Raw genomic sequence first — 26,184 nt, 5'->3', positions numbered from 1 at the left:
TAAAATATCTCTCAAGTGTCAAGATTCTCTTTGACACTTTAAATTCCATTGAAGAAAAAAAATCAATTACAGATTTTCAATTAATGAGTGCCTCTTAAAATGAGTTTACAGAAGAGTATTTTGTTTCCAGAATATGCAGAAGGAACTTAAGTCACAGTGTAAATAGAATAATTATTAGCATGGCCCAAACAACAGGGAATACAAAAATATTTCAATTCTCTTTTGAAATCATATGTCACTTTAGATCAAAATTCTTATCAGTATTACTTTATTTAATTAAGTAGTCCCAGCATTTAATAGCCCCAAGGTGAACAGTAGGGCCATTGACTGATGGGAGTGGGGGAGATTTCTGGGAAGGTAAAGAAATTCAGTGATTTCTCACTTCTACCAGTCAACTGCTAATTCCAATTCCAGATACCTTTGCACACAAGTTTGAACAAGCTGCAATTCCTCCCAGGTAGCATACAGTCTTCACCTACAGCCCAGAAACCAGTGAAAAATGCAGGGTAAAATTTATATCAAAATATAGCAGTCAATACAGAAGAATAGAAAGGATGAGAGTTACTTGTTCATTGTAATGATTTTTTCAAAACCACGGTTACTTTCTTATACCCAAGACTGGCTGCTGTGCAGTGACAGAAATGACAGTATGGTTTAATTGCTTCAGTTTGCAATTGTATCCAGTCATGTGAATAGGATCATAGTACACATTCACCACAACCCTTTTCTAAGTATAGCATTCAACTGCTTGATGGACACAATCAAGGACCAGAGAAATGGTGCACAATCCAAAGGTGGTTATAATAAAATGAATTTGAGAGTCCTGATCTGGGTCTACATAAACTCCACAGTGGCACTGCTAACACCCAGTCACTCCAACAGCCTCCTTTTTGAGAGATTTTATAAATTTATTAAATGGAGGCAAAAAATCAATTCCACCTATTTTTTCTCCTCTGTGTCACTTCCTTTGGGCAATTTTTATGCTGTCTCAAAAAAAGTGAATCCTGAGTTTAAATGGAAATACTCAGCAGGTCAAGCAGTATCTATGGTTAGAGAAGTAATGTTAGCATTTCAGGTTGATGCTCCTTCAACCAGTGCTAAAATAGTAAAAGATTTTCTCTTAACAAATGCTACTTAACTAGCTGTGTATTCCCAGCACTGTTTTTATTTCAATTTTTAAGCATCTGCAGCTTTTTGCTTTTCATTTACTTCATTTGAATTTTTCATACTATATCTGTAGTGAAAGTGCCTTCTGTCTGCATCTTCGCACATTTAAGCCCTCTCAAAAGTCAAAACTTCCTTGAAGGAATCATCTCTATTACTGCCGAGTTAATTTCCAGGAATTCTAGGGCTATGACAGTACCACAAGCACCATAATACATGATGGGGAAAACCCTCCAACATTACCATCACCCATTTATTGCTAAAAGATGCTACGGGTTCAACACAGGCTGGGATAAAAAAATAATAAGCACAGGCTCATATTCTATTCCTTTGTCATACAGCATTTCCAAAACAGAGCTTTACACTATTAGAACCTGGTTTGACAGGGATAATCAGTGAACTGAATGTCTGACAGAAGATCAAAAGTGGCAACTTTTAAAAAGTAATTTGCACATGAAAAAGGGGAAACCTTTTTAAATGAAAAGTAGTTAAATACCGATTCACGTTGCTTCATAATTACCATGCAACCAACAGAAGTTGATCATCAGAAATCTGACATTTGAAAAGCCACAAAATTTTCTTGTGGTGAACTGGATGGACATTAATTGCAGAGAGAACTTCAGAGCATCTTCTACTTTGCAGCTGTAGCAACCTCATTTCTGTTTCAGAGTGCTGTGGTTTAACTCTCATTCCAGCCACTCAAGCACAACACAAAATGGCTGGCACTCCACGTAAGCATTGCGAGAGCAGCTCAGTGTCAGGAACGTCATCTTTCTCATATTAAACCAGGGTCCCATCTCTTTCATTGCACTATTTCTGAGAGGCCTGGCTAACTTTTATCCAATGAGTAGAAGATAATCTTGGTTATAATTACATTATTATTCTTAGAATCTTGGAAGCTCTGTGTTTTCTATATTATAATCATGGCTGCACTTCCAATGTATTGTATTGGCAGCAAAGTGTTTTTAGCATCCTAAGTACGGGACAGGTGTTATAGAAAATAATATAATAGAAATGAAAGGCTTCCATTTTCCGTCTTTGAGTTATTTCGGAGGCTAAATTCACCTTGCACCAAATACTCACTTCACATGTGATGCCAGGACACCATTCCAATGTCACAATTACTCATCACATCTACATTTTCAGAAATCAAATGATAATGGATTCATCATCTATACTCTTTAAACCTTCACAGTTACATCCAATGCAGAAAGATTCAAAGCAGAGTAAGGGTCCAATGCTGAAAAGAGAAAAAAACAGCCCTGATGCAGCCTGTTTGACGCATGGTTAGTCTAACACCTGCTAACTTCCCTTGAGATTTTAGCAGCACTGTGTTATTAATAGCTGCTGATGCGTACCACATCTCATCTGCCTTGCTTGGTATAGGGTTATTAACTCTGATTGGGTGTTTTCTGGAGGCTTCATCATATGAGCTCTGACACTGAACCACAGTGCCCTACTTTCCTGCTATCTCCGGGCACACTGCTTTTCCCTACCAGTTGGAAACATAACCCTATTATCCAACAGATTGATTTTAGCTGTCAGTAAAACAACCTTTCCTTTCCCATCTTTCCAACGTTTTCTTGAAAAAATTAAAAGTTTTCTATGAAAATGAAGAAAAATAAATATTTCCCCTTAATGCATTATGGTTTACTCATAGAACTAACCTTGAAAAGATCCCACTCACAATCCTAACAGATTAGCAATCCTACTTTCAGCTAATATCAAGTCAGTCATTGTTAATGAAACAATAACATCATTGTCCTTGGACATTTTGGCACATCTAGAATACATTGTCATGCCTTTCAAGATAATGCATTCCAACTGGGACCTGTACACCAATGTTTTTGGTGAATTCTGGACTTTGTAGCTGGCATGCAAGGTCAGACAGGAGAAACAGCAACATTCCACAATGTTAACCTTTCCATGCTGTTTCAACTCCTTCTCTGTTATCCTGGTGAATTGTGTCAGCTTGGGAGGTTTCCAACCTAACTTTGAACAGACTCATTAAAGCTTGCAAAAGATGGCTACAACTCTATGGGGATTAAGCAAGCTCATTACAATGGAATGGTTTGTTTCTCAGCTATGGCCATTTCAAGTTGGCTTTGAGGGAAATAATTGCCTCACCGTAGGAAACCTTTTACTGAACACCTGCTTCAGCCCTCTGATTCTTAAATGTCGACTTTAATTCACAAAAGTTCTTGCTGAGAAAACTTCCAAAATTTTCTTTCCCGAAAACAGAGAACTTTTATATCTTTACAATATATTAAGTGTTAAGTTTTATTTAAATTGCACACTGTTAATTTCCCTTTCCTCCCAAATATCCATACTATCCTCTGCTTCAAAGAGCAGATACAAGATTGACTGTGTAATATACATTTACCTGCTGGTGTAAAAAAATAAACTGCTGGAAGAACTCAGCGGGTCAAGCAGCGTCTGCAGAAGCAAAAGGATGGTCGACATTTTGGGTCGAGACCCTGCATCAGGACTTAAATGACCCTCTCAATGCAGGGTATCAATACGAAACATTGACCATCCCTTTACCTCCACAGACGCTGCTTGACCCGCTGAGTTCTTCCAGCAGTTTATTTTTTTTGCTCCAGATTTTATATTCCAGCATCTGAAGTCTCTTGTCTCTCCATACCTGCTAGTGTATACTGGGATATGTTGCTCCCTTTTCTGAGATGGCAAATGAGGGGAATTCAATTCTAACAATTCTGTTTTTTCATCCAATGTAACTATGATCACTGTCCACATGGTTCACTGCTCTGTTCTGGTGTACCCTTTCAGTTTACAAGCTAATCAACCTGAAATTCCAAATCTCCCAATGAATCCCAGGGAAATGGGATAAGGGTCATCTGTACCACTTTTCTTTGACGATCACACCAGCCTCTTGCCCGAGTTATGCAGCTCATTGGGAGATCCGAGGTTTCTTAGCAGGTTGGAAGTGAAAAGGATATTTTCTCTCATGGGAGAACCTGGAATTAGGTGTCACCATTGTAAAGAAAAAAGGACTTGACTGTCCAAGACACCAAGAGGGGGAAATTATTTTCTCTCAAGAGGTTGTTTTTGGAACTTGCTTGGAAGCAAAGCTGTTGAATTTTTTAAGACAGAAACAGATACTTGATTACCAAGGGAACAAAATGTGACTAGAGTGAGGTGGGAATGTGGAGTTGAGGTTACAATGCGAACACACAAGATAGGAGCAGGAACGGACCACCTCGCTCCTGAAGCCTGGCTCGCCACTTAACATGACCAGCCGTGACTTTATTTAATGGCGGAGCAGGCTCAAAGGATCAAGTGGCCTTCCAGCTGTTAATTTTTACTTTCATGGATTCCTAGTGCATAATTCAGACCAGCATGCCCGGCGCCTCACATACCCAGACCAGATAATCAATTAGTGCCGTGAATGCGGGTATCAGTTGTTCATCTTTACAGGTTCTAAGAAAGCTTAGAGAGTGAATTAGTTATTCAGGTAATAGCACTGGGATATCTAAAACAAATACCTTATGCACTCAAGTGATAATGGAACTCCTTTCAAGCACTCCTCCCCTCTCTTTAATACTTTTCTTCAATCTGTGATAATGTCCCGAAACATCTTTGAAGCAGGGAGCTGCTGAACTTTAACCATGAGCTGGTCCGGTAACACAAATTTCCTTGGGGAAGTCAGCTCCAACCTGATGGACAAGGCCTTGGTTACTGCAGGGCCTTCTGACATTCACAAACATTTAAAGTATGGTGAGGTTGTAAATAGTTAAATTTAAAATAAAAAGTGTAGAGTATTTTAAAACAATTAATCACATTAAAATTAAATCAACACAAGTTGTCTGAAAATTACTTCTCTTCCATGGAACCACTGAAGTGAATGGAGGTGCAGCAAATGCATCAGGTCCAACCTATGCAGGTTCAGCAGGAATATGCAGAAATTCATGCTCCACCACTAAATTCCACGAGAAGCCCAATGTTGAATTGCAATCATCTGCTCAGTGATGATCAAATGCTCAGTACTTTTGCATTTACACATCATATGGGATTGCTGGTAGAAGCTCCGGCCTGTTAAAGGCAAGAGCTTTAGGACAAATTATCAAACAATCCACACAGATATCCATTTTTATTTTCCAGTAATGGTCTGAACAAAAGAACAACTTCAAATCTCATCATGACAGCTTGAAAATTTGCACTTAGGTCTAAAAAAAACCTGGATATAAAATCTGGGGAAAGTGCTCAGGAAGGTGTTAGACTGAAAACCCAAATGGATCATTAATGCCTTTTTTGGGCAAGAAATCTGCATCTTTATCCCATCAGGTATTAAGTGACTGACTAGACATGGGCGATGCTCAATGGTCCTTCACGCTATCAGATAACTTCCTTGGATGCAAAGTTTACTTACAAGCAGTTCTATTATAGCTTATCCAATTCACCTACCAATGACATATGCCTTTTACAAGTCCAACTTGGCTCAAAACACTCGAAAGTCAAAGTTCCCTTTAGTGTATCCTTGTATAAAACTTTCCACATTATTGACTGCTGTAGTATTCACAAATAATAATGTTGGCCCAGGCGCCTAACATTACAGTGAATGCAATGCCCTTGGTTTTGAACAGTTGCAACCTACAATTATCCCACTGAACAGTGAAGGTACCAGCACTTACACTGCCTCCAAGTAATACTAAATCCAAGGTAATCCAACATTTCATTGTGTGGGTCAAATAATAGCAACCTTGAAGCTAAATCATGAATCCAACCAAACACACTACTTTTGTAAGGTGATGCCATATTTTGAATACATCAATCACAATTATTCAGACAATTCAGTAATGTTACAATCATGCTCATTTTAAAGAAGTGCAATGCAACATTCTGCTCCAATTTGCTGAAGCTTCTTTTCTGTCATTTTTGTTGTAATTTTCTGTATCTATTCACAGCAGTATTAGCAATCTTCCTCCATATTTCCATTCCAAAGTTTGCAATAAGTCCAGGCTGGTGCTGGTTGTACATCAGTGACGAGTACCAAAAGTCAATAAGGTAAGTGTGCACTTTCAACATTCAGTGTTAATATCTGTGTTGACAATGCGGGCTTGTATACAAAACAACAAATACAAAAAAGAGAGGCTTGTGTTTATAATGACACTGTGTTAATAGCATCTGAGTCTACCTCAGAGACAATGAATTACTTTGAAGTGCAGTGCCAGTTGTTAGGTCAGGTTGGCGTCATTGCTTCAACCGAAAGAACATGATAACATGTAGATAGTGAGTGCCCCAGCCGTTGAGATAAGCAAGGCAAGGCTATACTTTGTCACCCTTTTATTTTGAAGGCTTCCTAAGTGATGTGCTGCATACCATTACAAGGACTGGACCTGGAATGTCTATTACAGGCATTCGAAAAATCCTGTCAGTTCCACATTTGACAGAAAATATTGAATTATCAGGCCCACCTGGGGGTCTGATGGGAGATGTCCAACTGAGCGAGCATCCTCAAATGTAGCATCATGATTCAAAAAGACAGCCTGGAATGTGATCACATAGTGCAAGTTTTCTGGCACTCGAGGATCTCATAAGATCTGAAACCTGTACAGGATCCCAATTGGTTGATAATATTGTGCTGTGTGCACAGAAAAATTTGATTTTGCAGTTCCATTTGGGTCAACAGCACATACTTAAAGCATGCAAAGTGTGCTGCAGTGACATTAATTGTTACACAATGCAGACTTGGTGCCTGTCCCATCAAATTGGTATATATATATGCAACTGGTAAAATGTGGGCAGTACGCAGGAGAGCTAGTCTGAACAGTACATGGCACTAGGTCATTATGTTGTTTCAAAGGATTATTAATTACTTCTAAGCTTTATTAAGAATTCAAATGGAGGAAATATCACTAGAATCAACTGGATGAAACTGTGCTTGGAGGTGCAATCAATGAGTTGAATTTCAATCTCCCCTGAGATGAAGCTTTTTTTTAAAAATGTGATCCCACAGGGGTTCCAACACAACCAAGGTCAGGGGAGCATATGAAGGCAAGCCCCCCCCCCCCCCATTCCAAAGGAGGATGTGGTTTGGTGAGAAAGGGTACCTAAATTCAGGGAAGGGGAGGAAGAAAAGCTCTGGCCAAAGTGGCCTATCTTCTAAGAGCTCCTACTCCTACCTAGGTTTAAGTCTTTGGTTTTCCATTGACTATAAACCACAAATGCTGCTTGACCTGCTCAATATTTGCATCATTTATTTTTTTTCCATTTTGTATAATTAATTATACTTATTGGGGAATTTGAAAGCAGAACCTCTCTGGGGTCATGCTGGGTCCAGGAAGATAAATGTGGTAATGCAAAAATGAGAATCAAATCAATCCTTAATGGCATGTTCAATAATCCATTTAGTGTGGCATGAAGACTGCAACAATCAAGACCATAGCAAAAGGCTTGATCAGGCAGCTTGGTTCAATGATGTAACCTTAACAACCATAGTTTATGTGGAATACCTCCAACTCAGCTTGGGAGATCCAGTTAGGGTGATTGTAGCTAAACTAATCGCTATTATACTTTGTTAGAATACTCTAATTGATTCACCTCCAATAGTATTCCTTTACATACTAAACAATGCTTGTAATAACCTTCTCAAAACTTGCTTGATGTCTGTGAGGAGAAAGTGTGCCCTTCAATCTGAAAAGTCTATGGGCTTTCTCACTATCTGGTTCAGGAACTCTTAAATATGATTATGGGTTGTAACATGTTAAACATCCACTTAACAAAAAATAATAATAAATATGAAAATGTCAGTGTTTGCCTGACCCAAGGCAAACTAATAATGACAACTCTAAGTATTGCTCATGTATTGATGTTACATGAGTGAAGGAATGCAAATAACTGGGAAATCCTAAAATCTCATTTATATTACAATGCAAACAAACAGAATGATGAAACAATATCAGCCACCTGTATTTATTTCGGAATACCAATATTGTTCTGGTCGAGATGTGTTACTAGATTCACTTCATTCATGAAGACTTTAAGGTGACACATTCATGCTGAGACTTTTGTGAACTACGACATTCTCGTATTTATCAAATAAATCTGGTTGTGCAGAGAACAGCATATTCTCAACAATACTGCTGAGCAGAATTTATTTGAGATGGCATGGGTTTCCAATTAAATCACCAATGCATTGCTCTAAGGTTTGTTTGGTTTTACAGCTCTCTGCCTGCCTGACAGCTATGTGGATTGGAGCATATAATAAGCCACATAAAAGTGTATACACCAAGTCCAACCTTACCAAGCTCACTGCACTCAAAATACATCACATTGTTACCTCAGTGGTTTGAATACCCAAGTTGATCAGGTTCAGAAGTCCAACATCAACAATAAAAATGAAAGTAGTAGTAGATCTAATAGAATTACAATATTTAAAAGTGCAGAACATGTGCCGACTTTTCAACCAAATTTATGTACTGTAACTCCACTTCAATAATCTTTTCCATAATCTTTTTATGTAATTTACAAGTGCTTTCCCTTTAGATGATGGCAAAACATCCTACATGGAGAATTCTTCAGAAATCTCCCTTGTTCCTTCAACAAGCAATCAGAGATAGTGAACTGGACCTTACTGGCACAGGCTTAACATCTGCAGTCATTATACATCCAGACTCAACTAATTCAAACACGGAAACCCCATCTTGAAAGGCTGAAGTGTGCTGGACTTTAGTAATGTGGTAACAGGGACTCCATCAGTGGGGTGAAGAAGCCCTTCTCCTGAAGTGCAATTGTAACCTTCGGCAGCTGACAAAGCCCCCTCCCCCCCAAAGCTGCAAAAGATATGAACATTTATAAATGTTACCAAATATTTTTGGCTTTCAGGAATATCAATGAAAATAAAATGAGGTAAATAATTATTCTTTTAAAATTAGAAATAAAAATAAAATTAGATGAAGACAGCTAAAACGACAAACATTAAATTAAACCAAATTTATTTTCAAGAAGGGGAACTTGTGATTCTCTTCACTCTACTGTCTGCAGTCACACAATTTCTATTGAAATCAATATCGTCTCAAATCCTGCACCAGATCTCAACGTTCTTCATCTGTCAATACATTTAAGACTTCCATATTTGACAACACATGCACAGAAGACCCAGACTTGCTTCCATTGACCAGCAAAAATTATGGGTTACACTTCCCCATTATCAATTTGTTAACCTGCGCTACAATTCTATCACTAGTCATCTTTAATCAAATTGTTAAATACAATTTTTCCAAAAATTAATTTTAGACCTAAATTCCTCTAATATTTAGCTTGTTTAAAATCATGTAACTGGAAAATCTTTGTGTAAAAAGGAAAAATCCTTGAACTGTTCGTAGTCTATTTGTTATCTTTTCAAGGCTTTCAAAACCTCCTTTGTTCTATTGAGAAAGCCGCAATTTTGTAATCCTGTTTTCATATCTGTAATCTCTCATGTTTTCTAATCCATTGATCTTGTGACTTACCTATAATGAGATGCCAGCAATGAACAATAAAATCTTCCTAGTTTTTATATTTCATGCCACATACATTAAACCAATTAGTCTTTTCTAAATTTGACCCTGCTTTGAAGATAAATGAACCTCCACAGCTGGGTGTATTGCATTCTCCATTCTAAAGAATTTTACCAATTAGGTTACAGTTCTTTTCACTATTCACCTTTCCCGAAGCATCCAACTTTGTTCAATCCCTCTGCTATCATTGCTCCAAGTCTCTTAAATGCAGATCATCCTTTCCTGGCAGCTTTTCTACTTTTGATCTTGGTGCTATATTTAGAGGTGACTGCATGGGTTTTGACCCAGTATTGCTTTCAAAAAACTACTTAAACAAAGGTGTAACCTATACTCTGAACATTTGCTGTCTAACAATTTGTGAATATGCAAACATTCTGGCGCAGTGCAAAACTATTTCCCTGGGAGAGGAATAGATCTGGTAGACGAGGCATCAGATTTGTGCTGGGAGTAAAAGCAATGTCTTTAATCTGATGAACATTTGGAAGAAATTGCAAATCAGTATGTAGAAGATAATTGAAAATACAATCGTAGAATAATATTCAACAATCCTTTGACATTTACCACATTTAAAGTTAAAACCTTGGATTGTAGCTGTCCATTCTTCAAGTCTTTTATCAGCAGTCATATTATGGTCTGTATGTGTAACACATTACTTTACAGTCAAATTATTAATTTTTTTTCACTTACAAGTGAGTCTCATGCAGCTTTTTTGTGGGTTCTAAAATATTTTGTTCTGGAAAACTGCCTTAAATATCATCTAGAAACTCAATAGCCTAGCTTTTCTGGTCAGCAGTGAAAGGATGATGCGTGCTGTTGACCTTGAAGAAATCTGCCTGGAAGATTTAATGGACTCAAGAATAATCCAAACAATAATCGCAGAAAGCATTAATAGGTATCTGGAGAGATTGAGTTGTGAAGTGAGAGCCAATAATGATTTGCTAAAGGTAAATCATGTTTGACCACCCTGGTTGAGTTTTTTGATGAAATGATAGATAAGGGTGAGCAATGGAATACCATTCAGATTGATTTTTTCGGAAGGTTTTGATATGGTCACACACAAAAAGTCTGGTGAATAAGGTTGAGCCCGCAGAATTAAAATATCAGCAGCAATATGGACAGGATATTGGCTTAAAGGCAGAAAGCAGAGAGTAGTAGTAAATGGTTGCTTTCCAGAATGGAGGATGGTAGACTAGAATGTTTGCCAGGGTCAGCGTTAGGGCCACAATGATGAAGAAATGGCTGTGAAGAGTAAGATTTGTACATGACGTCAAGCTCGGAAGCATGGTCAATAGAGACGAGGTTGAATGGACAAGTAGCAAATTACATTTAATAAAGAGAAGTGTGAACCACAAACAGAAATGGCAGAAAAAACAAGGAGAGCATCCCAGACTAAATAGTTCTAAAGGGTATGCAAGAGCAAAGGGGCATGGGTGCACATGTACAAAGATCATGGAAAATAAAAGAGCATGTTGAGAAAGCGGTCAGTAAAGCATTTTGGATTCTAGGATGCATAAATTGAGACACAAACCATGGAACCTGGAGAAAACACCGTTTCACTCAAACTGGAGTACTGTATCCAATTCTGGTCTTCACACTTTAGGAAGCATGTGAAGATCCCAGAGAGGATGCCATGAAAATTTCCTAGAATGGCAAAGGGATGAGGAATTGTAGCAATAAAATTAGACAGGAGAACCTATTGTTATTCTCATATTTGGTTTAGATAGGGACATATTTACCAAGCTAAATAAAACATGCAAGGCGGATGAGAAAAACTATTTTGTTCAGAAAGTAGTTAACATCTGGAAATCACTGGCTGTAAGGTTGTAAGGGTGGTGGAAACAGAATTAAGCAGCCAGATATTAGATTGGCACTTGAGGGGGAATAATTTACAGTGTTGTGGGGAAAGACTGAGGGAATAGAACCAATGGGATTGCTCCAATAAATGCTGGCAGAGACTCAATATGAGTAACAATTCTAAGGTTCTATTTTCCTCTGCAGGTAGTAGAGCTGCTGCCTCACAGCTCCAGCAACCCATGTTTGATCCTTGGATGCTCTATGCACAGAGTTTGCAGGTCTGTCCTGTGACAACTTGGGATTTTCCTGGATGCTCTGGTTTCCTCCCACACCACAAATGTGCAGGTTGGTCGTTAACTGGCCTCTATAAATTGTCTCTGGTGAGTAGGCAAGTGGTAAAATTTGGGGAGAGTTCATGGGGAGAATAGGTTACAGGGGAAGTTAGTGGGGAGATTTCTGAATGATCCATGAACCCTACCTCGTTAGTCCTCTTTTGCACTATTTTATTTTTTGGTAACTTAATTTTTACATCTTGCACTGTACTGCTGCTACAAAACAACAAATTTCACGACATATGTCAGTGATAATGAACCTGATTCTGAACTGCTTTGTGCACTGGCATAGGCTCCATGGATTGAAATGGCCTCTTTCCATGTCCTAAGGAAATATATGAGATACATAATACACCCAATTTCTGCCAATGAACTTAAAATCAAAATACTCAATAAGCATTTTGCAACTCCATTTACTATTCTTTCTCAGAACTGTCCCTTTATTACTTGGGGTACCTTCCTCAATTTACATCATTAAAGTGTAATGCTGTAAAATTCCTCGATGTACTGTATATATTTACAATAGCCCTTGCAGTCTCCTGTTATGTTGATGAATAGCCTTCTACTATTCTGTCATTGCCTTCCTAATCGCCCCTTCTTTATCTATGTTTATCAAGTTATATACTGCTTTTGAAATCTTGCTTTGCTATTACTCGTAATTAAAAGCATTTTCACAGGCCTTAACTACAAGGACTTTCTAAAATTATGTGGTCCTTTAGATTGCTTATAAGTGCATCTTTCTAAATCAGCAATGCAGACAACACTGACAATATAATTCTGTCTTGTTATCACTGCCCAGGGTATGTGGTTGAAATAAATGAAGTTGAGAACCAGCCATTCTGCTTCTCAGTAAAGCACTCACATCAAGCAAGTTTCAAAGACAGATATCGTACCTTGAACGGAACACAAGCTAAAATACAACTTACTACATCACAGATTTACTGCAATGTAAAAAAAATTGAGGGACGGACCTAATTGAGCTATTTCTATTGAGCAAAACAAGAGCTATTTCTTCTATCAGAGAAGTCAATAATAAGGGAGTAAATATTAAAATTAGAAACAGGATGTTCAAGAGTGCTATCAAGGACCACTCTTTCCACATAAAGGGCAATGGAAATCTGGAAGTCTTTTATCCAAAATCCTGCTGATACTGGGACTTAAACTAGAAATTTCAAAACAGATTAACAGATTTTGTTAATCAAATGCTTTGAGTTACAGGATCAAGGTGAGTAATAGATGTTAGGGTACAGAGCATCCAATTCAATGGCAGAATGAATGACATGGAATTATGGCCTGAACTATTCAGGAACTGGTCAATTCTGTAGCTACATTTCCCTTTATATGATCCACTTCCAGATCAAATAATCTGGTTTACTTGATCTCAGTCAATTTCAGTCCATTATCCAGTGATGGTCAGGCATGGGGGAAATCTGACAAAACCTATCTGACAGCCCTTTGTGTTCAATGGAATGAAGCTTAGGCAGGTGCTGCATTGGGTAGTGATTACTGACCAGTGTAGGTTACTGCCCTTGAAGTAAAGCAAAAAAAAATCATTGCACCGTTGTCTTATTTCATTCAAAATTAATCATGTTCACTAACATATAATTATGCTAAGAGAAACAAACACCACATAGGATCACATGTTTATTCAATCAGTAAACTGGAGCATTGCCTCCAGTATACAAATAATGGCCAGTTGAGTCAGGTTCTACAGAGAAATCAGTATTCATGTCGCCATGTTCCAGGTCTGAAGTCTACATCTCCCAGACTGCATGGGAAGTGAGAAAAACAGTGATAAATAATTTTTGAGAAGGGTAGTGCAACTTTGCCTGAAGCAGCACAATTTCCAATCGATGCTAGCGTGTTGCCACTTTTTCAACTATTGAAAGAAAAACCACAAATTGCTCTATCATTTAGTTGGTGAATTTTCAAACTTCCTTCCCAACATCCAATAATTCTTATTATAACATTAAACATGCTAATAATAGCAGCTGATTGAACGCAGCTGTCAGTGCTTGTTTCAACAAACACTCATCCTGTAATTACTTATAAAAGCCCACCAAACAGTGCTCCAACCAGGAGATGAATCTTGTGCTTTGGAGCCACAACACTGAGCAATGCTACCACCATTGGAAGTAGGCATAGACAAGATACATGATTACAAAACATCAAGAATATGTATTACCAATGTATACTGAAGTGTGTGGAAAATGAATCCTCATCTCAAAATGATTTTTCTTTTTGGTAATTAAGGCATATTCGTGTGTGGAAATCCATTGCTCAGGTACCATTAACATCTTCCTACAAGTTTATCAAACTACTGGGCCATTTAATGAATTTATCAAAATGGGTTTTGTTTATTGCTGTTTTGCAGAAGCACCAATTTCTCTCTTCCTTAAAATGTACTCATGATTTCCCTCAGATAGCTTTTGTATGCATTGTGGATATTGGCTGCCAAATATTTTAAAAAATACAGAAAATTAAAGAATTTATAGTTGTATACTGTATTTCAGTGCTCTGCAGCTAATTCAGGATTACAGACACACTTTAATGTAAATTATACAACTGTGAATGTGTGCACATCAAGATCCCACAAATATTAATGGAGTGATGCTCAACCTTTTTCTATGAATGAACATTGGCCAGAAAATATCTCCCAAGCTTGCAAATCGCCATTATGGATGTTTTCTGTCCATCTGGGGGGGGGGGGGGGGGGGGGGGCCTAGATTTAATTTCAAATTATTGCCTGGAGGAAACAAAGGAAGAGGAAGTGGATACATAGAAGTGAAAGTGGTAGGAATCTCAATATGGAGGCACTCCAGTCAGTTGGGGGGCAAGTAACACAATGATTCAACAGTCAACCTGTTCACCGCTGATGAAGCAGCTAAGATACTGGTGGAGGCCGATGTGAAAGAGTTGCCTTAATTAGTAGACACAAGAAAGACTGCAGATGCTGGAAAACTGGAGCAACACACAAAATGCTGGAGGAACTCAGTGGGTCAGGCAGCATCTGAGGGAAATGGACAGTTGGCATTTCAGGTCGAGGCCTTTTATCAGTTAATTAATTAGGTTCCACAGCAATGCAATGCATTAAAAAACAAGACAAACAGCAAGAGATGATCTGCTAAATGTTGGTGTTCACAGGGCGTGATTTAAGCCACTGGATAATCAGAATGCATACTGCCTCCCAGGTGAAGTGGGATCAACCCATGCAGAGACAAATCCAGGAAATAAGTTACAAATATTGTCTGTTGCACTATTTCTCTCATCCAAAGCTCTTTTTTTTCTCCTTCTGGTATACATCAGGTTTGCTGGATCTCTGAAGGGAATTTCCAGAACTGGTGCAAAGCATGGCAGTGGTGCCAAACCAGCTATCATCCAGTCAGAAATAGCAGTCATGAAAATCAATGGCTCAAATATCTCATTGAGAAGACACCCTTTTTAATGTGTCTGAATAAAGCTTGTATTGCTCAGAAATGAGTTGGATGGACCTTGTCCAGCACAGCAACAAGGTGAATTCACCTAATGTGGTGCATTGGCAAGGTGGATGGACCTCGTGCATCACAGCAAAAAGGTGGATAACCTGAGTGTAGCTCAGCAGCAAGGTGTCAGGGCATTAAGGTGTATCTTATTGACTGTGTAAACAGGGTGTCCTGTAATGATTACTTCCATTCCTGTTCCCTTGATTGAAGTTTACTGCAGTCTTTCTGAGAGATTGGTATTGATTAGTTATTATCACTTGTACCGAGGTACAGTGAAAAACTTGCCTTGCATACCAATCGTACAGGTTAATTCATTACACAGTGCAGTTACATTGAGTCAGTACAGAGTGCATTGAGGTAGTACTGGTAAAAACAATAACAGTACAGAGTAAAGTGTCACAGCTACAGAGGAAGTGCCGTGTAGGTAGACAATAAGGTGCAAGGTCACAACAAGGTAGATTGTGAGGTCAAGAGTTTATCTCATCATATAAGGGAACCGTTCAATAGTCTTATAACAGTGGGATAGAAGCTGTCCTTGAGCCTGGTGGTACGTGCCCTCAGGCTCCTGTATCTTCTGCCTGATGGGAGAGGAGAGAAGAGAGAATGACCCGAGTGAGTGGGATCTTTGATTATGCTGGCTGCTTCACCAAGGCAGCGAGGGGTAAAGACAGAGTCCATGGAGGGAAGGCTGGTTTCCATGACACACTGGGCTGTGTCTCCCTCTCTGTGGTCCTGGGCAGAGCAGTTGCCATACCAAGCCGTGATGCATCCAGATAAGATGCTTTCTATGGTGCATCAATGAAAGTTGGTGAGTGTCAAAGGGGACATACCGAATTTCTTTAGCCTCCTGAGAAAGTAGAGGTGCTGGTGAGCTTTCTTGGCCATGGCGTCTACATAATTTGACCAGGACAGGGTATTGGTGATGTTCACTCCTAGGAATTTGAACTCTCAACCCTCTCGACCTCAGCCCCATTGATGTAGACAGGTGCATGTACACCGCCCCCTTTCCTGAAGTCAATGACTAGCTCTTTTGTTTTGTTGATATTGAGGGAACGGTTGTTGTCATGACACCATGTCACTAAGCTCTCTATCTCTTTCCTGTACCTCAACTCATCATTATTTGAGATACAGCCCACTATGGTGGTATCATCTGCAAACTTGTAGATGGAGTTGGAGCAGAATCTGGCCACACAGTCATGAGTATATAAGGAGTAGAGGGCTGAGCAACATATCTTTTAAAAGGATACATGTTCAATTTTAAGTCCCAAACAGTGTAGCAATATACTTTTCCCACCACCACACACCCACCCTCCTACACAAGGTAGATGCTATCCTTTGTTACTCTTTAATTCTCTATGGTCCTTTCTGAAAGAAGATTACATTCCTAACAGTCGAGGTCAAAAACTGCAAGATCAAAAATTAAATGCAGCGGTCCAATGAAACACCATCCAGTAACGATTCTGTCACCAGCTATCAAAATGTTTCACTATTTTACCTTCATTTTAAACTGTTGTTGTTTTCTATTTGTCACCCTTTGGTCAATCAAGAGGATTTATATTGCAGTCTCTCTGTGCTGTAATTACAGATACTGTCACTTACATGACATTTGACTCAGAATCCAGCAACTCATCATTCCAATGCAGTGAATATGCAGCAATCCCTTCAATGATTCAATGTCACCAAAAATAAGTACATTGGAGAAATATGCTTCACTCACACTGCATATTATTTATGGTTGTAACTGAAATATCCTTTACACGGAAACATCTGCAATATTGGTTCACAGGAAATTGACAATGGGATCTTCACAACATCACAAAATAAAAACAGATTAGTCTATTCCATGCACCCGCAGCTTCTTCAGAATTTTGGCATGCCAGTCTGAAGGATACCAGAAATACAAATAATAACTTCTTTAAAAACTAATTGAAAGAGAGCCACACTCCTGAAGGATACACTGTAGTGATTCACATACAAACAGAAATAAAAATGAAGGTGAAAACCGGTTTCAGAAAACCTAATCTTAACTAAATACTTTGTTTCTTTTTCTGGAACATCCAAAACCAAAAAAAAACACATAACCTCCAGAGGTTTTAGTCACACAGCTTTAAAACAAAAATAACAATTCAGAAGAAAGCACTGTGATATAAATATCTTTCTGTGCATTCCGACAAACCAAATGTTCTGCTGCATTTCTGAAGCAAAATCAAATAAGCATTTGTTCATACTTGCAGATTGAAACTACCAGTCAAACAATTACTTTTCAACATGAAAGCATTTATCTACTATATTTAGGATTGCCAATGTATTCCTGGAGAGCTTCAGTCTCCAAATGTTCTGCCCCTAGCCATTATCGGTTACCCAAAACATCCATCATCGTGAAGAGCCATCTTTCGATGCCAATTGGAAATCAAACAGGCATTACATTGTCCTATTGGATAAATTCTGAGCATCAGGCAGATAGCACCTGCCACTCCACCACTCCCAATATTTTGAAATTTTTATAATCAATAAACAGATGAGTTCCTAGAAAATAAAGAAAATTAATATCCCTTTGGTTTTATAAAATGTTACAAGCAGTAATATCCTAAACATTAATCTTTATTTACTGCATATTCCAGGACAATCACAGAGGATTGGCAACTCCGACTTCTCAATGTTGTTTGAATAGAGCCTTCACATCAGACAGCTCTCGAGATTAGGATTTGCTTATTTTTTTCCTCTTCCCGTGGCGAAAGACTCCAAGGACACACACACAGTTTGGCGCTTGGCATGATGCACATTTATAAGGAGGTTAAACAAGGGCACCTACCTGTTCTTTAACGGAAGCCAGAATAGCAGAAGTGGTCTCTGGCTCAGAGCCATCTCCATTGGAAGCAGTCAGCATAGGGCTCAGCAAGTTATTTTTTTCAGATGCAGATGGCTGCTCTGGAACTGGCATAACTCCTGCACATTTTGGAACAGAATGGGATGAGGAAGAGGAATAGAAACAAAAAAATATGTTAACATAACAGGCAAGTGCCTACATAGATTACATGTAGCTCAACAGGTACAGGCTTTCATTTGCACACCACACAAGTGTTCTCCCACCTTACTTCAGCCCTTTACCATTTCCTTTTATTCCTTTTCCTATCTTGCACAAATCTAGCTTCCCCTTTGATGCATTCTTACTATGTCTCAAGGACTTGCTGGTTACAAGTTCCACATTCACACAAGGCTATATCATTACCCCAGCACTTTGCTCAATTTTTCTTGCTGCAATGTTGCAAATCACCGCCAATAAATTTCCCATGGTAATGGAGCTAATCTGCAGAACTAGTGGGAAGCTGTTCCAGTTAAAGTACCCAGAACCAGGTAACACAAACCTCAGCAGTCAAACTGCAGTGCCTTGATGATGCTTGCATTCGCACCGACTCATAGGCTGAGGTCCAAGGCATTGCTGATGCCTTCACTGAAACATAAGAGGATAGGCCCTGTACTTGGTTTCCCCAAGAATAAGATCTTCCATCAAATTGCCCCTGTTGCACCACAGTCTTCCAATAATAAAAAAAATTCATGGCAAAGATGTGGACTGCTTCCAACACTTTGGGCACCACATCTCAGTGAAGGTACACATTGATGATGAAATGCACTACTGCCTTGAACACACCAGAAAAGACTGGTTGATTGAACAAAATATTATTTGAACATCAAAGCTTCAGACCTGGATCTAGGTCTCAGACAGCAGTAATCCCTCCCCTCTTATATGTTTTTGAGTCCTGGATTACCTTCATCAGCATCTCAAGGCACTGGAAAAATACCATTAATGCTAATTCATCAAAATCCTCTAAATTCACTGAAAAACCAAGTAAACCAATACCAGTGCCCTCTGCTAGACCAATATCCTCAGTATTAAGGCCATAGTTACACTCAGTTGACAACACTGGGTGGACTATGTCATTCACAAGCCCAGCACCAGCCTCTAGATATTCCAAATTTTCTGAAGGGGAGTGATTAATTGGCAGGCAAAGGAAAAGATCCAAGGATATGCTTCAATCATCCCCACTGACTCCTGGGAATCTCTTGCTCACTTAAAAAGAACATTTGGGATAACATTGGGATGATGGTGAAAATCCTTGAGTCTATGAATCCAGAACACACAGAGGCTCTGCTAAAACAGCAGGAATGCATCACCTCATGAACTATCAACCCACCCACCCCATGTCTCCAAACATGGACGAGTTTGTGAAGTAAGTCATCCTCAGTCTCCACCCTGTTCACCAAGAAATTCCCCTTTCTCTTCTAAATGACAGCCTCACCCACTGATCATTCTGACATGCCACTAAGAATACACATTTTCTCTGCCAGTCTTATCAAATTACTTCACAATGTTAAAGACCTGTCTTGGGGCACTTGTCAATCTTTTAATTTCCAGAGACAAATGCCCCAAGCATGATCAATTTTTTTTTTCACAATTCTACCATCAGGGTTCCAGTGTAATTCTTGAAAATCAGCTTAGCACCTTCTCCATTTCCCTATATTTTAGTAATATGCAGTGATAAATAATATGCTTTTTGTTTTATTTTTCCTGCCAAGCTGGATAATTTCATATTTTTCCACATTTTACTTCATTTAACACTCAATTAATCTATTTGCCTTTGTAGCCTCCTTATATCCTCATCATAACTTACTTTCCTACCTACCTTTGGTGTCATCAACAAATTTAATAACCATACCATTGGTCATTTTATCCAAGTCATTTATATAAATTGTAAAAAGGTGAGGTCTCAGCACCAATTCTTGTGGCACATCACTCATTACAACTTACAAAAAAAATCCATTTATGCCTGCAACTTGCCCCACTTATCTCCTCATACCTTGATTACATCCTGTCTACCCTTCTCCAGTCCCTTCACACCCACACTCAGGATACTTCCCCTGCCCTCCATCATTTTGACAACTTCCAACTCTCAGGCCCCCATTGCCTCAGCTTCCCCATGGACATCCATTCTTTATACATATCCATCCTCTTTCACGTAGATCTTAGGACCCTCTGCTTCTTTCTGGAATAAAGATCCAACCAGCTCCCCTGCATGAACACTCATCTGTCTTATTCTGAACAACTTCTCTTTTGATTCCTCTCACTTACTACAAATCAAAAAGTGTAGCCATGGGCACTCACATGGGCCCCAGCTATGCCCATCTTCATTGGCTATGTGGAACAATCCTTGTTCCAAACCTACTCTAGCAGCACTCCCCAACTCTTTCTCCGCTACATCAATGACTGCATTGGTGCTGCCTCCTGCACTCATGCAGAACTCGACAATATCATCATTTTTGCTACAAACTTCCACCTGCCCCCAAATTCACTTCAGCCATTTCTGACACCCCTCTCTCTCTTTTCTGGATCTCTCTGTCTTTATCTCAGGAAACAAACTATTTGCTGACTCTTATTATAAACCCCTGACTTCCACAGCTGCCCTGACAATACCTCCTCTCACCCAGTCTCATGCAAGGATGCTGTCCCCCTACTCTCAAGCAAAAAGCACAATACCAGAAGAACTCAGTGGGTCAAGCAGCATCTGTGGAGGCAAAGGGATGGTCGATGTTCCAGGTCATGACCCTATATCAGGACTGCATCATCTGTTCTTAAGATGAGGCCTTCTGTTCCAGGATGTCTGAAATGTCCCCCTTTTTCAGGAAATGTGGCTTTTCTTCTACAGTAGCTGGTGGAGCCCTCGCTCACATTTCACCCATTTCCCGGACTTCTGCTCTCACCCCACCTTCCCCCAGACAGAACAGGGATAGCATTCCCTTGATCCTCACCTTTCACCCAACCAGCCTCCACATCCAGCACATCATTTCTGCCAGCTGCAACAGGATCCCACCACCAGCCACATCTTCCCCTCCCAACACCTTTCTGCAACAACCACTCTCTCCAAGGCTCCCTGCTTTGCTCACATCTCCCCATTCCCTGGCATCTCCCCATGCAGCCATAGGAGATGCAACACCTGTCCCCACACCTCCTCCCTCAACATCATCCGGGGACCCACACAGCCTTTCCAGGTGAGGCAAAGATTCACATGCACCTCTTCCAAACTTGATGACTACATTTGGTGCTCTCGATGTGGCCTCCTCTATGTTGGTGAGACAAAAATAGACTACACACTGTTTAGCAGAGCACCTGCACTCTGTCCACGATGGCCATTTTGAGCTCCCGGTTGCATGTCATTTCAACTCCCCTTCCCATACTGACCTGCCAGTCCTAGGCCTTCTCTACTGCTGGGGGAGGCCAACCTCAAACTAGAAGAACACCACCTCAGTAGTCTACAACCCAATGAAATGGACTTGAAATTTTCCAGTTTCATGTAAACCACATTCCTTGTGCTCCTTTGTCTCTCCTACTGATCCACCAAGTTTCTCCCAACCACACCTCCCCCATCACTCAGTTTTTCTCCCTTCCCCCACCTGGTTACACCTGCCTATTACCTACACACTCTACCTAATGGGTCTCCAACCCCCTCCCACAAATGGTTCAATTTATTACCTTCCTTACTTATCAGATTCCAGCATCTGCAGCCCCGAGGCTCCAATCACCACCTTCCAGTCTCCACCCCTATCCGGCTTCATCCGCCCCTTTTCTCCCCCTTCCCTCTTCTTATCTGTCTCCACCCATCACCCACCAGCAGCTAAAACATCCCCCTCTTCACCTGGTTCCACCTACCAGCCCTTGCCTCACCCCTCCCTCTCACCTTTTTATACTGGCTATATGCCCAGTACACTCTCAGTCCTGATATAGGGTCACGATCTGAAACATCGACCATCTGTTTGCCCCCCACAGATGCTGCCTGACCCGCTGAGTTTCATGTTGCACCTTAAATACAGCTGAAAATACCTTCACCACCATGACTACACAAAGGTATCATCTGGTTTGTCATTTTTTTCCTCCTAACTGTTCCATGTTTCTACATGTATTTAAAATTGCTGTAGTTGTTTCTAGTCACAGAGACAGATGGAATGGCATGACAAATGCTGAAGGATACATTGTTGATTGAGTCTTTTGCATAGGTGCATCCATGGAATTGCCTTTGCAATAAAGCATGATGAGGAGTCCAAGCAAAGGGTATGTGGAGATGGTTCAGGATGGGCCTGAAGATACTTGTGACATCTCAGAGTTTGCCATCCACTCTTGCACAGAGCAACCACTGATAAGCCGTATTCAAAGTGAGCTAACTACATTTCATTCTCTGGTCAGGAACCAGCAGGCTTTGCAAGGAACACTGGTGCCATTACTTTGCAGAGACTACATGTCAACCCTGCACTGTCCTGGAACAGAGAGAAATTCTACTCCTGCAATGTTCAATCGATATGTGACTAGAAGCAGCAAATCAGATCAATGACTGGAATTATGGTAGCTTGTGGCAATCTGCTGTGCTAGACAGATTTGTGCAATCACAAGAAACCATATGACAGCCATTGGGTGACATGGCTTGTGACTCTGATGAACAACCCACAATAAACCAACTGGCATGCAATGAAAATCATTGAAAAGAAATATGATACAATAATTCATTATAATACAATGAAGACGCTTCTACTGGCTGAACCACCATGGAAGAAAGCTGCAGTACTTGGTAGAGAACAGGTGTGAAGATTTGTGGTGATCTTATCAAACTGAAAAGACAGCCTTCAACACAATCTATATGATGAGCAAGTGGCCAAGAAGGGAGGCAGCAAACTAGACAGCATCTTTGTGCTTGGATTGACTGAGAAGAACTCTTCCCGTATATGATACCAGCCACTGCAGCCAAAATTCTACCAGTGCCATGTCTGCTCGATTACAATGGTCAAGAGAAAGCTGTTACAAAACAAACATTCCAAGCTAAATATAAATGAAATCATATCATAATACACGTAAAGCCCATTTAATCTCCTTTATTCATGTTACTGATGCCTATCTTTGTGTTCCTGTGTAGTAATATCCCAGTGGTTGCAGTGTGGCTGGGGGAGAACTGATGACTTTCAGTGGAGAAGACTGCAGATACCTTGTAGGACAAGCTTTAACAGATATGGCTGAGGGCTGTTTCTTTCTGGCTGGGTGGCAGCAGTCTGCGCTGGCTAATTTGCTGATTACCAGGCAATCAAATGAGGACTAGTTGAGGGACAAAGATGGATAGTAGTAGTTTGGGCTAGTTGTTTTGCTACCAGGTAACAAAGGGCACACATGGAGCAACAGCAATGGAAAGTTGAAGAGCATCTTCCTGAGAAAGGACGTCAGAATCCTTGCTCCCTGAAGCCAATGACACTTGTCTGACATGGCACCTCATCGCTCATTGGACCATAGTGACACCAGCAAATCTCTTTGCACACTGTAATCCACAGCCATAACCGCAGGTCTCTGAACTCTGCCCACAGAATAAGCCAACAAAGTAATCTTGCATGATAGTTGTCTGAGCTTCGAGTTCACAACCCTGGATGTTGGATGGCTGTAGTTTGTGCTGCAGTGGAATTTGTAACATTGGCTAACAAATGCTGAATCACAACGGGAAATGATGGGTTCCACATTCAGCACAAACCAAGTTGGTGATGAGCTCTTCCATGTTTCTTGACATTGGATGCAGATTTCCACATGACTCCAAGTGCACCAAGTGGTTCATTGTGCCCACTTATGATGACTGCCCTATCAAGGTCCTGCAGCAGAAGTATGTAGCCATGTCTTGTAGTGAACTGGTGCCTGTGCTCATCTTGTCACCATCCTGATCGCAGGTCCCACATCTACTGTATCTCCACTCAAGAAGAACGCATCTCCAAGCTATCCTATAGATTATAAACAATTTTAGTGTTTCAGCTGTTGTAGACAATCTGAACTCAAATGGTGGCACGTGACTGATATGAGAAAGAAAAAAACTAGCATAGTCCTTTGAGTGGTGAGAGGAAAATAGTGTGTGCTAATGCTATTTACAACTTATGACATTAGAGTGAGTGGAATGAGGGGCGGTGGAGTGTGAGAACGATGATTAGAATTGAGAATTGTGTCTTCAACTATGGTTTTAAACCTGGTGCTGGCCATGGCCTCAACAATGGTCATTGCAATAATAACCAGTATAGACTACATGAGGTTAGGATATGCAGGTGTACCCATCAACCCCCTGCAGTTGGCTTCAGTTGTTCACCACCTTGTCCAACTAGACAGGGAATCAAGTTGGTGGATGTCATGCAATCTGTTTGGATTGTGGGAATAGCTTGAATAACTGACAACAAGTGCAAATTGTGCTGTGTACGTGATGCTTACGACAGTGCCATGTTTGCGAATGTATTGGGTAGTTCTGACTGATAAAGGTTGATGGTAGGTGAGTGATGGGGATGAGAAATGTCTGAAGCTAAATGTACAATTGGTTAGAAATAGCATTTGGAAATGCATTCACTGACGTCGATCACTTGAGGAAGGTTATTGAAGTTGAACACTGCATCTAACTTTGGGGTTTGACTAGAGGCACCGACTTGTTCTGGCTGTGTTCCATTCCTCTGGGTAAATGCCTGGAGAGCTCCTGCAATCCTGCAGATACAAAAACCCCTTTACCACTTTCCATCCTTCCATCAAGGCTTCCAATGCAATGTCTAAATACTTTGGAGACTGCTCTTTCCCACATTTCTTCATCATTTTCCAGGCCAGTTTTACTTGTAGAATTATTGCTAGCATCTGCTCCAGTCACAATGAACTTCCTCTGTAAGAGGTGCAGGCTAGTTTTAAAAACTGAAAACTAGCTGCAGGTAGACTAAGTTGCTCATGATTTTGCCCCCTACTTGATGTGTCCAGCTAATAAATAGTTCAGTCATTGTTAGCTATACAAAAATCATTAAAATGAGCAAGCAATATGAACTTGGATGATTTAGGCACAGCACAGCACAGGTTAATCATGTAACTTTCAATTCAATTGTTTTATCATGGGAGTTTGAAGGTGTGTGTTGAAGGTGACAAAAGTACAAATTTGTTAGATTATTCACATGAACACAGAAAAGATGTGGTTAGGTTTCGGTAAAGTTCAGGGTGTTTCTATTGAAACATAACCAGCCACATATGCAGGTTACCCCTGGAAGACATCTATTGGCGGTGATACAACCTTAGACAATACAGAAGCAACACATACATGAAAGTGTAAAAAATAAGTCTGTGTTTGCTCTGTAACTGACTATATCCTGAGGATTTGAACAACAGATGTGTAAAACTGAAGTCTTTGATGGATGTGAATGCATGGAAGGAACAATAGCTAACAGAACAACAGAATTGTAGAAGAATTGATCTAAAACAGTCAGTGATGGAAGAGAGAATCAGAATTCAAGGGGCCTGATCAGTGGACCTGTAATGCATCTCTAACCTGGAAAACCACATTAAATCCATTTGCTAAATTTGCCCAGAAAATTATCTCTGGTCTCATCAGCTCAATGTTCTCTGTCTCTCAAATCACTCTATGATCAGCCTGTGAATCTCTCAATTATAATATTTAGGAGTACCTTGTAAGCATTTACATCTAGCTACTTGCTAAATTCTAATAGTGACCATCTTCAAAGTACATGATTTACAGTGCAGTGCCTTTGGATGGTGAGATTTTGGGATGGACCACATAAAGATATATGCCTGTTCTTTGGTGCCTATCTTTCTTTAACAGTAAACACCATGACATCATGGTCTTGCCTACTTCAGTGAACCTGCAAGACAGAATCTATGCTGATATTGCAGTCCCTCAGCATTACGCTAATTTTTGTGCAGCATCAGCCAAATTGTTGTGTTCAAGTCTCTGAAGTGCAAGTGAAGAGAAGCATGTATCAGTTCATGTAATTTAAAGATCACTATGATGCTGGAGGAACAGGCCAGGCAGCTTCTGTGGAGAAAAGCAGGCGGTCAACGTTTCAGGT

At 40.0% G+C, this 26,184-nt stretch overlaps 1 protein-coding gene across 2 annotated transcripts in view; it reads right to left on the bottom strand.

The window, feature by feature from the left end:
- LOC127570353 (catenin delta-2-like) overlaps positions 1-26,184 on the bottom strand; it is a 909,541-nt gene that overhangs the window by 588,683 nt on the left and 294,674 nt on the right. For both annotated transcript variants that reach the window (XM_052015821.1, XM_052015822.1), the window contains exon 4: positions 18,104-18,237. In XM_052015821.1, the coding sequence (XP_051871781.1) occupies positions 18,104-18,237 (134 nt within the window). The remainder of the gene's footprint in view (positions 1-18,103; positions 18,238-26,184) is intronic.

Source organism: Pristis pectinata, chromosome 5 (genome assembly GCF_009764475.1).
Source record: "Pristis pectinata isolate sPriPec2 chromosome 5, sPriPec2.1.pri, whole genome shotgun sequence".
Classification (NCBI taxonomy): domain Eukaryota; kingdom Metazoa; phylum Chordata; class Chondrichthyes; order Rhinopristiformes; family Pristidae; genus Pristis; species Pristis pectinata.
This window is presented reverse-complemented; position numbering and strand designations above follow the sequence as displayed.